The sequence below is a fragment of the Pipistrellus hanaki genome (assembly GCF_964339955.1).
Source record: "Pipistrellus hanaki genome assembly, chromosome: 5".
NCBI classification, from domain to species: domain Eukaryota; kingdom Metazoa; phylum Chordata; class Mammalia; order Chiroptera; family Vespertilionidae; genus Pipistrellus; species Pipistrellus hanaki.
Window position 1 is genome coordinate 19745034 of NC_140507.1, and position 16257 is coordinate 19761290.

Sequence of the window (16257 nt, forward strand, 5' to 3'; positions counted from 1 at the left end):
CCTGCTCAGCCTTTCTAGGTGGTTGTGATAATCACGTGACACAAGGAATGTGAAAATGCTTGGTAGTGTCTGCAAATTGCTGACCGAGCATGCAGCCGGGGTTACCCTCTGTAAATGCTTCTGACACTGCTACTATGTTTATTTGCAGTTTCTACAGAGTTAATAGCTCTGCCTTCTACTTAAAAACAAGACAAAACAAACAAAAGGGAAGGATTTCATCTACTCACAGTGAAGGAAAGGTAAAAAGGAAGGGATAAACCTCCATTTTCACCCTCTAAGAAAACAAGACTAGTCAGTGTGGGTAGTTTGCAACACTGAAAGACCGATTTCCTCTAGCAGGAAAGAAAATTGGGAATAGATTGCAAGATAAATAAGTAAAATGCATATTCCTTTTATTTCTAAAGACTCAAAAAATTCCTTAAATTTTTTTTTGAGCAAAGCATTCGTTGATAACTGGGAAGTTCTTTTATGTGCTGACTTAATCATATAGGTTAAATCATATTAACTTTAAAACAACTTCTTCACTTTGCTTGTAGTTTCAGGGTCTTTGAAAACTCTAGAATCTAGAGCTGCGTTTTCTTCTCTTAGGAAGTTCTTCCAATCCTAACAACACATTGGCATTGTGAGGGCATGAAGTAGAAGGACGAGTTCAAAAAAACTGTACTAGGAAAGCAGAGGCATAATTCTAGAGGCAGGGGTATTAAAACAACTAGTGAGACTTGGGATGAGATTGGGTGCCTCTATCAGTTATCTACTGCTGCATCACCAACTACCCCAAAACTTAGTGGCTAAAAGCAAACCTGCACTTTGGGCAGGACTGTGAGATCAGGTCTTCTCTATCCCACGTGGTGTTGGGTGAGGCTGAAGGATCCACTTTCAAGATGGCTGGCAAGATGGTGCTGGCTGAGAGTTAGGTTGGGCCAGCTTAGGTAGGGCCCTCAGTTCTACCCACAGGCTGCTTCTGCTTGCTCTTGGTTTGGTGGCTGGCTTCTAAGAGTGAGCATGCAGAGAAGGAAGTTTTGTGTTGAGAAACTGGCAGTGTCACTTCTACTATATTTTATTGATCAACCGCAAAGGTCAAATTCAAGGAAATTTGGACCCAGGTTGTCATGTTTTAAAACCTCCACTGTGAAATTAAGAATGTGGACAAAGCCTATCAGTACATAGGAACAAGAATTTACCAACACTGGGAATGTGGAAAACAGCGGATCCTGGAGACAGGGTGTGCAGGAAAGGCCGCCTCCAAAGAAAGCCATCAGCCAGGAGGCTGGGTATGTGGAAGTCAGCTGAGCAGAGGTAAAAACAAGACCAGGCAGAGGTTGGGAAGGACAAGTCACATGTTAGTAATCTGGTTGAGGATGGTAAAAAATCCAGCAGTTCAAGTTAAGTGGTTAAAGCAGACAATTAGAATCAAGAAGCAAGCACAAGAAAATAAGGCAATTCTAGAGAGGAAGGCAAACACAGGAGTCTAGATCTAAAAAAAATATGAAGGAATCAGAAAGAAGCAAGTCAAGGAGGTATAAAAACAGACAAGATTCAACACCAGGGGAGGGTGGGGAATACCTTCATGCATCCATTTGGCTGGACTGCTGTGAAATCTCAAGGTGCCTCCACCGAGCATCAAACACAGTGGGTCCCAGTTACTGAAGTGATCGCAGCATATCAAAACATAGTATGAATTAGTCAAACAAAAACACTACACATGTGAACTGCAGTTATTTCAAGTTGGGTTTTATTAGTTATTTCCAAATATCATAAATCATGCTTAGTTTTCCCTCTTTGATTTTGCTTTAGTGTTTAGACTTTCTTCACTTAACAAATCCTTTACCATGAAAGCATTGATCAATCATAAAGTTCAAATTTAAGGAAATCAAATAAGTTACATCAGTATTGTACTGACTGATTCCTTTATGGAAGTGAGGAAAATCTGCTAGAATCCAAGTACTAAACACCAAGACCCCTTCTTTACATAAGCCAAAGTTTTGTCCAACAGCCATTGTAAGCCAATGTCTTTTCATATTACCATCAAGGTGAAAATGATTCAGAGCACCAACACAATTTCCTTGCTCATTCAGTCTAAAAATGTGAGTTTCTTGCATTATGGTTAAAACAAACAAACAAACAAACAAACAACACAAAACCAAACGCCAAAACAACCATAAGTTGGATGGAAAGTAAGTCCCTCTGATTAGCTTGTAAGTTTGAATAGTTAAGTACCTCTCAACCAGTATTCCCCTTCCCCTAGACTTTAGGCAGCTATAAAAACAGGAAAAACAATGTGTATAATAAAAAGCAATAAAAATAAATATTTGAGGGCCTACTAAAATAGGCAATTTACACATTACATTTAATCCTCACAATACCGTGAGATTATAACCATTTTTACAAATAAGGAAGCAGGCTCAGAAGGGTGAAATGAATGGGGCCCAAGGTTATAAGAATGAGTGAATTGGGATTTATGTTCAGGTCTATGCCTACCAAGCCTATGCTTGGTTATGCTGCTCTGGCTCTCAAAAGCCCTTCAACTAGAGATTCGTTCTGTCTGGCTCCATTTTCTACATTTATACTTTTAAGTCCATAAAACTACTGAATAAAAATTTTAAAAAAATCATTCTCAAACTAATAGCTAAAACAGGAGCTTACAAGGAATATTAGAAAATTTTTCAAGTAATCAGAACATTCCATACCTAAAATTGTGGTCATTTTAATTCACTGGTAATGACAGCCTGTGATCCAAGGGCACATGAATAAATATAATTGGGTCATTTTCTTACTGTCACCATCTGTCAATCTCAAAGGAACACAGGCCAAAACAAAGACAAATTCCTATTGTGAAATCTGAATGCTCATTAAATTTATACTATGCACTTAGCAGGATGCTGAGAGGTTCTGGTTTTAAAATCTTACCACCAGTGTTTTGTTCGAATTTTAAGAGTATACATTCTTTTTTAAAGTGTCTAAATCTGATAGAGATGGTAGGGCTCACTGGCAGATGGCTTTATTGATATAAGTCTGTATAGTGTCCTAGAATTATGTAAGTCTAAGAGGATAACTTTTACCACTCCACTGAAAGCAGTCATAGAATTCCAGTAGAAATGGATTTATTTTATGGGTAATTAAGTTAAAACTAAGCCTACACAATTAAAACAATGAAGGGGAAAAAACAAACAAACTACCCAATAACCCTAAACTTATGCAATCTGAACAGAAATCACATAATTGTCCGCTGAGAACATCTTTGTATGTTCATTAAAGAGCTGTTAAATCTTAAATTAAAAAAAATCTTGAAGTTATCTAGTTATTCCTTATTCGAGTTCTCAGTGAAATTCAGTTTATTAGTTTTAGAGAATTTTTTTTAGTCCAATTCTAAAAACACTGTTTTCATATGTCAGGAAAAGTGGAAAGGGTGAAATTAGTTCATATGAAGGCCTCTTCTAGCATTAAAATAGCTATGCGTAACTTCTTTCTAGTCTGTTGTATCATCCATTCACTGACTCATACATTGAACACATTTCATGGAACACCATTTATAAGAAGCAAAACTGAAAGAATAACAGATAGACATATAGGCTCATTAACTCTAGGAAGTCAATACACTTAAGGGGTGATATGTTTGCATACATGTGACATAATTTCTCAATGTTCCGTGCCTTCCAAGTTTTGTCGGGGTCTTTAGCCCTTATAAATGGAAATCAGAAAAAGACAATGAGTGTGAACATAATGTCTACCTGGCAGGAACTTTAAGGACAAAAACGGCTTACAGGAAAATAAAATTTAAAAAGGTAAAGTCCTGAAAATCTATGTATATAAAAATTAACCCAAATTATCTAGATTCATACAACTATAAAAAGCTTTATCATCTAAGTACCAAATGTTGAACCAATCCCTTTCCCCACAAAATACAAGCTCCTATACAATTCCTGTTATGGAGTCTACTAGAAAGGAATATTCAGCCGGGACCGGTTTGGCTCAATGGATAGAGCGTCGGCTTGGGGACTGAAAGGTCCCGGGTTCGATTCCGGTCAAGGGCATGTACCTTGGCTGCGGGCATATCCCCAGTAGGGGGTGTGCAAGAGGCAGCTGATCGATGACTCTCTCTCATCGATGTTTCTGACTCTCTATCTCTCTCCCTTCCTCTCTGTACAAAATCAATAAAATATATTTAAAAAAAAAAAAAAAAAAAAAAAAAAAGAAAGGAATATTCAGTTGAAAATACATAAACATATATTCATTTCCAACTTTTAAGAAGATTTTGGGTCGAAAGTCATCAGAGTACAAGTGTAAAGATAATTTTCTTAAACATATTTTGATAAAGGCCATAGGAACACTTGTCACATTGTTCAAATGCCCAATAGCAAGACTCCTGATGAGACAGACCTAACAGGTCACAGTATATCAACAGAGTGTCTTAGAAAGAAAGCCAATATGACTAAACCCAAAAAGATCACATGAAGTAGCTCATGTACGATACAAACCTAGTTTAATAAATAAAGGAAACACAGGTGACTGCACTCTGAAGTACATTCAGTTCCTCGTGGCCCATTCACAGTCTTCTCTGAGACTCCACTGCCACTTCCACCTGGGCAAGTCTAATGGTGCGGCCATGAAGCTTGTAGCCGTCTTGCCTTACTAATGCTACCGTGCCAGGCTGCACCCCATCAGCCGGCACATGACAGATGAGTTCATGCTCATGTGGGTCGTATTTGTCACCAATGGGGCTCATCTTCTCCAGGCCATGCTTGGCAAACACACTTTTCAGCTTTGCTTCTAAAAGGGACAATCCTCGGAAGATCTTCTCAAGGCTGAGCTTCTGGTCCCCAGGCTCTGTTTCTTCAGAAATGCTCTCTGTAGTCTTCTCCAAAATGTCTGCCACCTCTACCAAGTCCTTACAGAAACTCTGAATTCCTACGGAGAAACCAGACACTTTTAGTGTTTATGAGGAAATCACTCTGCCTTTGGGGGTAGAGTTTGGGGAAGGTCTAGAGAGGTGACTAGTATACTGGCCACACCAGGAAGTGGGAAGATCGCCACACAGGAAGGACTAAGGGATAATCATCAACCCAACAGACAGGCCAGTTTTTCTTGGAAGGCACATGACTAGAAAGCCTACTAGGATGGTAGGCAGATGTAGAACCCAAGAACTAGGTAAGACTATTTATAATGGGCTCAGGAATCAGTCCTTTAAAACCATTTTTATGCTTCTTATATTTTTGTTGCTATTCATTTTTAGCAGCGAGTTATGTAAATTTTGAAAATTTCTGTCTCAGTTATGTTGAGGCATGCATTCTTATGGGGACAAGATATTAGCATTTCATGGGAGGCAATAAGAAAAAAATTAGTTGACAAAAGACCATGCTATAGGTGAGTCAAAAGAATGGTTTATTTTGAGGATTGGCTAAATAGGAAAGAAAATTAAGACACATTAATGATTCTCCAACTGCCTGCTATAAAGTAGTGTGACACAAGGGAAAGAATAATAGGTTAGGGGTCAGGAGACAATGAACTCAGTCTACATCTATCACAAATTCACTTTTTTCATCTTATCTGTAAAAGAAGACTGGACAAGATAGAATTTCAAGCACTTTCCTTCTATGTGTAGTGAAAGTATAATGTTACCTAATAAATTGTGAATACAGCAAACAATCACAGATTTGCCCTTTACCTTTGAAGCCCTGTTACTCAACTAACCCTGTTATGAACACGTTTTGAAACAAGATGCATGTAGAGAAAAATGTCTGAAAGTCTTTGAAATGGACCAAAGAGAAATTAATGTGACCTAACACAGCTTCCAGGGTTATCTGCTTCCATATGGACCAAGCTTTTGTCTGAGTTATTTTATAATTTAGCAAGTTGAAGAATACTGAGAATAATGCAGATAATTCTTGTCCAAACTCGTAAAAATTTCTTGGTGGAGATACAATTGATTATTGCACTATAGAGATCAATTTTGCTACTATGAAGCAAATTTCAGCAGGCTTGATTGCCAATGTGTCTGTTCTATGGATTCTTCTCTGACCATCTTAATGATTCATTTGTTAATAGGTTAAACACAATTGTTTGCATGAGCACTAGAATGTTAAATGTACAGGCTTGAAAAGGAAATAAAAAGGTTTGGCCAAACTAAAGACAAGCGTTATTTTAGTTATAGGTTCACTTGACAATATTGCCCATAAGCAGCATAGAAAGCCTATGGTAATAATGCAAGGGATCAGTTAAGTACTCAGATGTGTTTTCCCTATGTTCAGTTTGCAGAACTGCTAGTAAGTGGCCTTCAAGTTCAAGGTACTCTTTATTGTGAATAAATCTCTCACCAAATATCTTGGCATCTTCTACACATCTCTGGGTTCGCCTTCTTATGTTTTCACCATCAGCTAGAGCTCTCTGGTATCTCACCTAACCATCAAAAGCAAAGTCAATACAATGAGAAAACAAATGCTTTTTGGTAGGAAAGAATGTTTTTGCATACTTTACAAATTTTAGCCTGTGACAGGTTTTTAAATTTTTTTAAAAAAGAAAAAATACAAAAAGATTTGTAGGAATCTTCTACCAATTACTCCAAATGCCCAGTCAAAGCAGGAACCTACTCTTTATAGAAGCCATGAAAGGCTGTCACTTAGCCCGCTAACTTGAACATATCAACAGTTTTCAACTCATCTTGAGAAAAGCTTTCCTTTTCATATTCAGCCAACATTACCACTGTCCAACTTTTGTTCACTGAATGAACTCTAAGACAAACAATGTACATTTAAAAAAATGTGTCATCTATTGAAGGCAATTATTTTAGTCTCTTTAGTCTTTCTCTTTCATTTCTATAATCCCTGGTTCCTTTAAATGCTGTCATAAAACATGCTTTCCAACCTCCTTACCATATGGTTGGTCTTGTTTATCTACCTTCATCAAAGTGTGTTTGCCAACCCAGTACTGGGAGCAGTATGCCAAATGTAATATGATCAGCAAAGTATAATGATAAATAACCTGTCATTCAACAAATATTTATTGTCAATCACATGCCAGGCATTGTACCTCCTCTGAAGCTACCAAAATGTACAATATCTAAATAATGTAATAAAATAGGGAATTGAAAGAGATTGCTATCCTTAGTGATAATTGACGTAAAAAATTTTACTTGGCTATTTAACCAGAGAGAGAATGTGAAGAATACCTTAAATAAAATCTACTCACTGTTAAATCCTGGACTTCCTTCTCCAGTTTAACAGCTTTTAGCTTTAAGGCTCTTTCTGCAAGAGAGGGCCCCAGCTCATCAGGAGGATCCTCAGAACTGCAGTCCTCACCAGCAGTTCTCTGGGTGGCAGTGCTGAAAGGATGCAGACATCCCCTGAAGGAGGAGAGAGATAGTGCATAATGAAGACATGCCATCATAAATAGTCAACAGTTGTAACAGAGTTCAGAGACTGGAAGTTTCCAGACTGAACTCAAGACAAGTGTTTCAGTCACAGTAACAATATGAACAATTATAAAAGCTTATTACAGACTGTTTTCAAGATTTTACTTAAATCATCTTTTTATTTCATAACAATGCGTGAGATAAGTACTATGATCATTCCTTTTCTACAGATGACAAAACCAAGGCTCAGAGAGGCTTAAGACTTGTTCAGGATCACATAGCTATTGTTCTATGGAGTCAGGATACTGGCACCAGGCAGTAGAAAAAGCCAGAAATAGGGACACAAAAATAACAAGAAGAAACCAAGTTCTGATACTCAGAATCAGTGGGGGCTTTTATCAGTTGGGGGAATTCAAAACACAAAGCCATAAAGCTGGTTCAATCCTTGATTTTATAGTTGGGGAAAATAAAGCCCAGTACAAGGACTTTATCAAACTGGAGTTAGATCTAGAATTCTAAATCTTCTAGATAGCAAACTGTAAGTAAGGCTTTTAGGGGAGAGAACGAACTTGCGCTCAATAAGAAAAATTCTGAGATGGTAACTCACCTATATGCAAAATCAAGTCAATTAAATATGTAAAAAACACTATATGTTATGGACTGAATTATAAACAGGTGAATAAGAAAGATCTTTGCATTCAATTATACTTATAATCTACAATTTTATACAGCTAAAATGTTTGCCATTGCATTCATTTATACAGGAGGAAATTTGGAGTAGGGGCTAGTTTGTAGATCTTGAATTGTAGCACCTCTGAACCTTTCTTCAATGAGGTTTCCAATACACCTCCTGGATATTCGTAATTTGATAAGTAAAGTTATCAAGAAAATCAATCTGTGAGTACAAAAAAGCTCTTAAAAATGGTTTATTCACATAAACTGGCATAGACTGAGGAGTGGTCATTGAGATGACACCTGAGCAAAGGTTTAAAGAGGTAAAAGAGTTTGCTTTAAGAAAGAGAAGAGGGCCGAAACCAGTTTGGCTCAGTGGATAGAGTGTCAGCCTGCGGACTGGAAGGTCCCAGGTTAGATTCCGGTCAAGGGCATGTACCTTGGTTGTGGGCACATCCCCAGTGGGAGGTGTGCAAGAGGCAGCTGGTCGATGTTTCTTTCTCATCGATGTTTCTAACTCTATCCCTCTCCTTTCCTCTCTGTAAAAAATCAATAAAATATATTTAAAAAAAAAAAAAAAAAAAAAAAAAGGGAAGAGGGAATAGCTAGTATAAGGTGTAGGCAAGACTTTTGTATTCCCAGACTTTCCAGGCCAGTCCTGAATTCACTGGTGTCAGATTATACACATGAAATAACTTCTTCCTCATAAATCCCTACCAAACCATATTTATTCAATAGAAAGTAGGTCAAAATTTTCTATAGGCCCGTTTAAAGGGAAAGTGGCCAGAATTCAAAGTGGTCCTGAAAGAGAGAGGGGAGCTGTGGCCAATCCCTCCAATTCCCACAGCTTCCGAACTGGAGTGGGGGTGAATTTTATCAGGAGGAGCCATTTTTCTTCTGTTCACTTCCCTACATCACAAACTGCCACAAAGACTTTCAGAAAAGGCCCGAATTCAACCTCTCACCCAGGTGTTAGGGAGGGGGGGGCTTGCCAGATCAGGTGTGTTAAGATAAAAAGATGACAAATAGTTTTGCATACAGTAAGTTTTCGGATTCCCCCGAGGATTAATTTTCATTTCAGAGGTCCAACCTTATCCACCCACATACTCAGCCATTTTCCTCATTCTGAGGAAGAAGTAGTCCCAGGGAGCTGTTCCTGAGAATAATTAACACTGCCCCGTGGTTTCCAGTCTGAAATACTATTCCGAGAAGTTACTCAACTTTTCCAAACCTCAGTTTCCTCAATTAAACCGGGACTAATACAAAAAATTACCCATAGTTTTACAAAGGGCATAAGTGATCACTAAAAAACAGCCTCAGCCCCTAGATAAAAACAGCAACTGGACCTCATAGACCCCAAAGGCAGGTAAAAGGGCCGTTTGAGGAGACACCAATTCCAAACCCTCATTTTCCTGACAGGTAAAGTGAAGCCCGGAACACCGGGAAGGGACTGGCCCAAAGTCACAGAGGACTCGGGGGAGAGAATCCCCATCTCCCTACAGACACCACAGCCGCCGAGAAGGGGCGGGAGAGGTACCTGCCCAATTCAACCTATTTTCGGGGCTGAAAAGATTTCCCACCTCCGAGGTCGTGACCTCGGGTTTTCCCACCTTCTCCGCCTGGCAATGAAGCGCCGTTGTGGGCCTCAGTTTGCCGCTCTGTATAACGGGGCGGTGGGCGCCCGGTCGCAGTGGCCGAGAAGCTGGATGAGTCCTTTTGTCCACAACTGCCTCTGCGGCTCGCTCATCCCGCATTATTCCTCACGTCCCCGATTCACGGCCGGCTCCGCGGGCTTACCTGCCGTCGGACGCAGCAACCGAGGCCAGGAGGTGCTGCACCCGCCGCCGGACTGCCCACAAGGACCGCGCGGCCATGTCCCCGACCTAGGCCGACAGAGGCAGCGCACGCGCACTGGCTCCAAGTGGCAAGAAACGCCCACTCAAAAAACCACGCTTCCCGGCAGCCTTCGCGGGCGATTCCTCCTCCCGGATGCCGGAAGCGAATGTCCATTTCCGGTGCGCCAGGCTGTAGCCAAGCCGCGGCGCGACACTTCCGGTCCTCAGTGCGTTGTGCGCGTTGTTTGTGTTTCTGTTGCAACGACGTAGGCGCGGTGCTAGCCGCGGGTTCCACGGGGGTCCCAGGTGGTGCTCTTTTGGAGCTTATGTGAAATTGTAAACAACAAACCAGTGCAAACGCGATATAAAGTCATAATAGGACCGAAGTTTAAAGGTGAGGGTTATGGTGTTGCGGAAGACTAATACAGTATGGCCGAATGTGGGGAGTTTTCCTAAAGGAAATAATATTTGGACTGAAAGCTGTGGAGTGAGTAGGTGAGAGACAGGAAAGTAGTTCAGGTAGTAGCAAGCAGCTTCTGCAGTGATTCAGTAAGAAGGAGAGTACCGCAGAAAGGGACTGTTAACACTGGAGAAAGTGGAGGTGACAACATAAAACATATGGTTAGGCATTGGCAGGTCACCTGAATGAATTAATTTAGGATCCAACCCAGCAGGTGTTGCTCAGTGGTTCGATTCCCGGTCAGGGCACATGCCTGGGTTGTGTGCTCAATCCCTGGTGGGCATGCAGGGAGGCAGCTGATCAATAACAATATACTATGTTGAAAAGAAAATATTGGGTCCCGAAACCCCCCTCTCCCCTGTTTCCTGGTTTTCTTCCTCCAAGTTTCTCATCTCCTCCCTTTTCCCTAAAATGTTAGTTCCATTAGGGTAAAGATTTCTTTTTGGTCTGTGAACAGTAACCTGATGTAATTCAAACATTTTTGAATGAGTTATTTTGATTGCAATGGAAACATGCTACAAAGCCTGTGCATGTTTAAAGGAGTCACTTTGCTGTAGGGAGGAGATTTCAGGTTGTGAGAAACAGGTAGGGAGACAAGCTGTTGGAATAGTCCATGCAAGGGTTCTAGGGTCACCTCAACAAAGACATTATTTAAAGTCGCTGATACTTTAGGTATGTCCAGCACATTTTTGTTTCCATATTAGTATTTTATTTGCTTTCTTTTTGCTTGTTCTCCTAATGAGTATGAGCTTCATGAGGCTGCCTTATTCAGAGCTGTGATCTAGTACAACGATACTCAATATTTGTTGAATGAATTGATGAAGTTTGATGGAATGAAAGGAGATAGGAAGAAGTGGATGTATTTTAGAGAGATTTAGTATGGAAAGCTGACAGGTTGTGAGTGGTGATTAGAGTTGAGGGCATATCCAGACTAGTTAACCGATAGTCCCCAAGGTTTTAAAAAAGTATTTTTTAAAGGATGAGAAATGTATGTTCCTTATTTGAGTGCATTCACCAGAACATGGGTTACCTGTACGTATTTGGACCAGATTTTCTCTCTGCTTGTCTGTGAATTCCATGAGGACAGAACTGGAGTCTTGTATGTTTATATTCTATGTAAGGCCCAACTCAGATGTGTAGAAGTTAACACCTTATGTTTCCTTTTGGCCTTAGGGGCAGAGCAACATGACTTAAAAAGGAATTATGATCCCCTTTTACATTTAAGAAAATTGAGGCTTAGAAAGTGAACCTGCCCAAGGTACCCCAGTAAGAATCTGACACTAGAGATTTGATAGTCCAAACATCTGGGAGTGTTGGGAAGGTTGGAGCTTCAAGTCCACCTCAGATCCATAAGTCTATACTTTGAAAAACAACCAAACAAAGCATTTAGCAAGCAAGAACTTATAGCATCTATGCTTTAGCCATTTTTTTAAAAATGTATCTTTATTGATTTCAGAAAGGAAGGGAGAGGGAGAGAGAGATAGAAACACTAATGATGAGAGAGAATCATTGTTCGGCTGCCTCCTGCACGCCCCCTACAGGGGATTGAGCCCGAAACCCGGGCATGTGCCCTTGATGGGAATTGAACTTGGGACCCTTCAGTTCGAAGGCCAACCCAGCTAGGGTTAGCCATTTTCTTTACACTTCTCTTAGTTGTTCAACTTAGACCAAACATGCTGCATACGTTCATTCATCTATTTATTAAATGCTACTGTGCTTCTGAATGCTGCAATGCAAGGGGAGGAGGAGAAATGAATCAAATGGAGCCTTTATCCATTTGGAACTGAGAAGAAGGCCTGTAGGGTAAGACCTTGCATTCAAGTGCTAGCCACAGTACTTCCTAACTGTGGGCTTTAGCCAATTATCTAACTTTTCTGGTTTCCATTTCCTGAACTGTGAAAACTTGGATAACAGTATCTATGTCACAGGATTTTAGTGAAAACTAAAGGGATAATGCCTAGAAAAGTGATTAGTTAGCACCAGAACTGCCTACATAACTTAAAGCAACAGTTGTCAGTCTTTCAGTCCTCCCAGACCACCAGTTGGTGATGGCTGATTAAAAGGACAAAAAGAATATGTGGAACCTCTTGTTCTAAACTTACTAAGAGGACAACAGCAGAGCAATCAACCAAGCACAGAGCCTGCTAAGCCTAACTGCACAGGTTGCATGCCTGTGAAGTTGGCTCTGGCTAGCATAGTGCCTGATGCATGGTAGTATTCTATATATGTTAATTAGCCCAGCTGGGTGTGGCTCTATGGCTGAGCATTGACCCAAGAACCAAGAGGTCACCAGTTTGATTCCCTGTCGGGGCACATGCCCAGGTTTCTTCCCCAATAGGGGGCTTGCAGGAGGCAGCCAATCAACGATTCTCTCTCATCATTGATGTTTCTATCTCTCCCTTTCCCTTCTCTGAAATCAATAAAATTATATTTAAGTAAATAAATAAAAATTCTTTTCAAAATGTTAATTTTTAAATTTCTAGGGTCCACCTCTCAAAGAGTCTTAAGATTTATTGGTGGAAAAAGACAGTCTCAAAATAACTATGTGGGAAACAATGACACAATTGGGTTGTCAGGTGACATTTCAGATTCACATTTTAAAAAGCATATTGACAAAAAAGAAGCATATTGACAATCCAGCAGGAACTAGAGAGAGATCTGCAGATTCCTCCTCTTTGTATTGGTTTTGGAAATGCACAGACGGGGCCCAGCACTGAAGCAAGGCAGGCTGGTGCTGGTGCTGGGTCTTGGGCCTTTTATTGGTAGGTTTGTTGCTCCCTGACACAGCTTTCACTTGTTTGAGAGAATTTGGCCTGAACAAGGACAGATCATTTATATGCAAATCCTGCTGCACACAGCTTGAGTGGGATTATAAATTGGATGAGGTGGGGTCTTAGGGAATCATTAGGGCGGAGCAAACAGACATGACCACCAGTCAGCCCTGGGATCTACTGGGGAGGTCCCAGCATAGGAACAGTGATCCCTGCAAGCACCTCCGTCTGGGAGAAAGCCACCCTTGAGTTTCTGTCCCGATGCCAGACAATCCAGTTCCTCCTCGTATATGTCTGTGTTCTCCAGAGCCTCACCCTGGTGCTGGAGCTCAGAGGAAGCGGGATCTTGTAAGTTCAGTTCATGGTGCCAGCCTTTTAAGAGGAATAGCTGGGGTCTCCAGCAGCCTCTGTGTTACTGAGCCCCAATCTGCACTGGTTTTTACAGCCTGTAGTTCTTACTGCCTATAAGGACTTCTTTTCCCAGCTCTGGGACCCTAGGCTGGGGGTCTGGTGTGGGGTTGGGACCCCTGCTCCTCTTGGCAGCCTTCAAAGAGATGATTTTTCAGCCTCTTTATCTTGCCCAAAGGCTGTCAATAATGCCCAACACAAATGTGATTGGATGATCAAGTCACCTCTCTATTGCATCACTGATGCTTCAGCACTGCCTTCCTTTGCCCTAAGGACTGGGAATGGGATGGAATGGCTTATTCACACGTGCTTTCATTTCTTCCCAAGAGAAGGCAAAGACATTTAACAAAACCCTTACAACTGTGAAGATGTCTGCCTCCCTCCACCCCCATTTCCCACCCTCTGTGAAGTTATATAGGCATGTAGGCATCATTTCCCTCTTCCCTTCTACTTCTTCCCTCCTTATACCCCTTTTGATCATGCAGACAATAAAGGCTGGTCTTTTGGGTGCCCCAGAGAGTGGGGGTTACTTTCAGTCTTCTGATAGCTCCTTGTGAAAAAAGCATTCCGCCTTAGATGGACAAGCTGATATTTCCTTTGGATAAAATTCTCATCCTCTTTCTAGGTCTTCTTCATTTCCCATTCCTGAAGTACAGAAAGACAAGACAGATCAGTTTGTTGAATAGTCTAGTGTGACTTGTAGATAAAAGCATTTCACTGCACATCGATTGGTTGCCTTCTGCATGCACCCAGACTGGGGTTGGGGATTGAGCCTGCAACCGAAGTATGTGCCCTTGACCAGAATCAAACCCATAACCCTTCAGTTCACAGGTCGCCGCTCTTACTACTGAGGAAAACTATCTAGAACTGTACCTTGGCTTTTTGCAGCACTCTTCCTTGGTTGGAGGTTACAATGGATGGGCTCCTCTTCCTCAGCTCAGAAACACAGTTTACAGGGAGAGGTTGCTCTGGAGGATTGTTCTGGGGTTTATTTGCAGTTTCCTGTCAATGACAAGAAATATAATAATTACACAGGTGAAGTCTAATGCTGGCTACCTACACCCAGCCTGCCCTCCAAAGAATGCATATAGAGAGCACTATCCACACATACTAGCATCAAACAGGATGAGGGAGGAAGGCACTCGAAGGCCTTGGAATAAGCTTATGACAGCTGAAATGGGTGTGTCCCTGGAGAGAACACAGGCCAGAGAACTTGCTGCGAGAATCCCCTTCCTAGCTGTGCCACCAGTGGCATGTCCCTTAGGGCAGTGTTTTCCAACCTTCTCTCATGATGAGAATCACCTGGTGGAGTTGTTAAAACACAGATTCCTGAATCCCAACTAAGAAGTGCTAAACTAGAATTTTTGAGAACATATAGGTAAAATTGCATACCTAACTTAGTGCTCTGTATATAAAATCTGTCTTAGAGCACTAGTTAAGTATACAATTTTACCTATATGTTCCCAAAAATTCTAGTTTAGCACTTCTTAGTTGAGATTCAGGAATCTGTGTTTTAACAACTCCACCAGGTGATTCTCATCATGAGAGAAGGTTGGGAAACACTGCCTTAGGGCCTCTTTTGTCATCTGTAAGCAAGCATAACTCCTAGCCCCAAAGGATGATCAAGATCGGTAGCATGTGAAGACAGTAAGGAGCAGCTACTCCTGGCGTAGCAGGGAGTGGACTCACCGCACTCTTGTTCCTGCTGCTTATGGAGAGTCCCAGGGCTGGGCCCCCTGCCAGAGACCTCTGTAAGCGCTCCTTCACAGCCACCAGCTTCAGTTCCAGGTCGATCCGGTGCTCTTCCTTCGCCCGGCACTGAGCATCCAGGGTGGCCACGGCCTCCTCCAGAACTTTTAACTTTGCTCCTGTTTCCAAAGACATTCATGAGAAACAGCTGAGCCTGGCCTAAAGCATCAAGCAGTTTGGCAGCGCCTCAGGCCCTAGTCTGCTCCTCCCAGAGGGCCTTTCCTATCCTCAGACCTGGTTAAGAGGTGGTCTTCGGGCCACCAGCTCTATGCCAGGTAGTGTGTTTTTTACCTTCCCAATACCCATTTCTCCATCTTCTGGTTACAGAACCCTGTTTTTTCCCCCTGGGAAACTACATTTCCTCCATTATTATTTAGTAGAGGCCCAGTGGACGAAATCTGTGCACTTGGGGAGGGGTCCCTCAGCCCGGCCTGCACCCTCTCAGAATCCGGAACCCCTTGGGGGATGTCCGCCTGGGATCTGGGATAGGGTCTAAGCTGTCAGTCAGACATCCCTCTCACAGTTTGGGATTCTTTCAGTCTGGGACCCCTCACTCCTTACTGCCCACCTGCAGCGGAGGTGGTGAGAAAGGCTTCTGGCTGAGTGGCACTCCTCCTGTGGGAGCACACTGACCATCAGGGGGCAGCTCCTGCATTGAGCGTCTGCCCCCTGGTGGTCAGTGCGTGTCATACAAACCGGTCATTCTGCCATTCGGTCCATTTCCATATTACAGTTCTATTATATAGGATAGTTTAAATGGGGTAACCTCAATGCTAGTTCAAAGGGTTGGCACATAACTTAATCCTGGCCCGTAATCCTATATCAATCAGAGTCACAGTGATTGGCTTAGGGATCAAAGTTGGTCAGGGTGACATGTTTTGGGAAGCCACTAGGAAGAGAAGTTCTCTCTGCTGGGGTGACCGAGAGGACTAGGTGAGGGCTGGAGATGCACAATCATTTTGTCACCACGAGAGGCAGAGAATGAAATCAGTGTAGAGGAAGGCCAAAGCAAGAGTT

At 41.9% G+C, this 16257-nt stretch overlaps 2 protein-coding genes across 2 annotated transcripts in view; both read right to left on the reverse strand.

The window, feature by feature from the left end:
- Positions 1 to 1710: 1710 nt before the first annotated feature.
- GRPEL2 (GrpE like 2, mitochondrial) lies at positions 1711 to 9953 on the reverse strand. The gene is made up of 5 exons (XM_084883144.1): positions 9815 to 9953; positions 7183 to 7336; positions 6312 to 6393; positions 4207 to 4905; positions 1711 to 3952 (listed from the first exon to the last, which is right to left on the reverse strand). The coding sequence occupies exons 1-4, from the start codon at positions 9889 to 9891 to the stop codon at positions 4544 to 4546; spliced, it is 675 nt and encodes a 224-aa protein (XP_084739270.1). The 5' UTR covers positions 9892 to 9953; the 3' UTR covers positions 1711 to 3952; positions 4207 to 4543.
- Positions 9954 to 11758: 1805 nt separating this feature from the next.
- The window catches only part of AFAP1L1 (actin filament associated protein 1 like 1), a 54311-nt gene continuing 49812 nt past the window's right edge, over positions 11759 to 16257 (reverse strand). The window contains exons 17-19 of the mRNA XM_084884211.1: positions 15181 to 15359; positions 14365 to 14493; positions 11759 to 14136 (exon numbers count right to left, since the gene is read on the reverse strand). Of these exons, the coding sequence (XP_084740337.1) occupies positions 14113 to 14136; positions 14365 to 14493; positions 15181 to 15359 (332 nt within the window). The 3' untranslated portion in view covers positions 11759 to 14112. The remainder of the gene's footprint in view (positions 14137 to 14364; positions 14494 to 15180; positions 15360 to 16257) is intronic.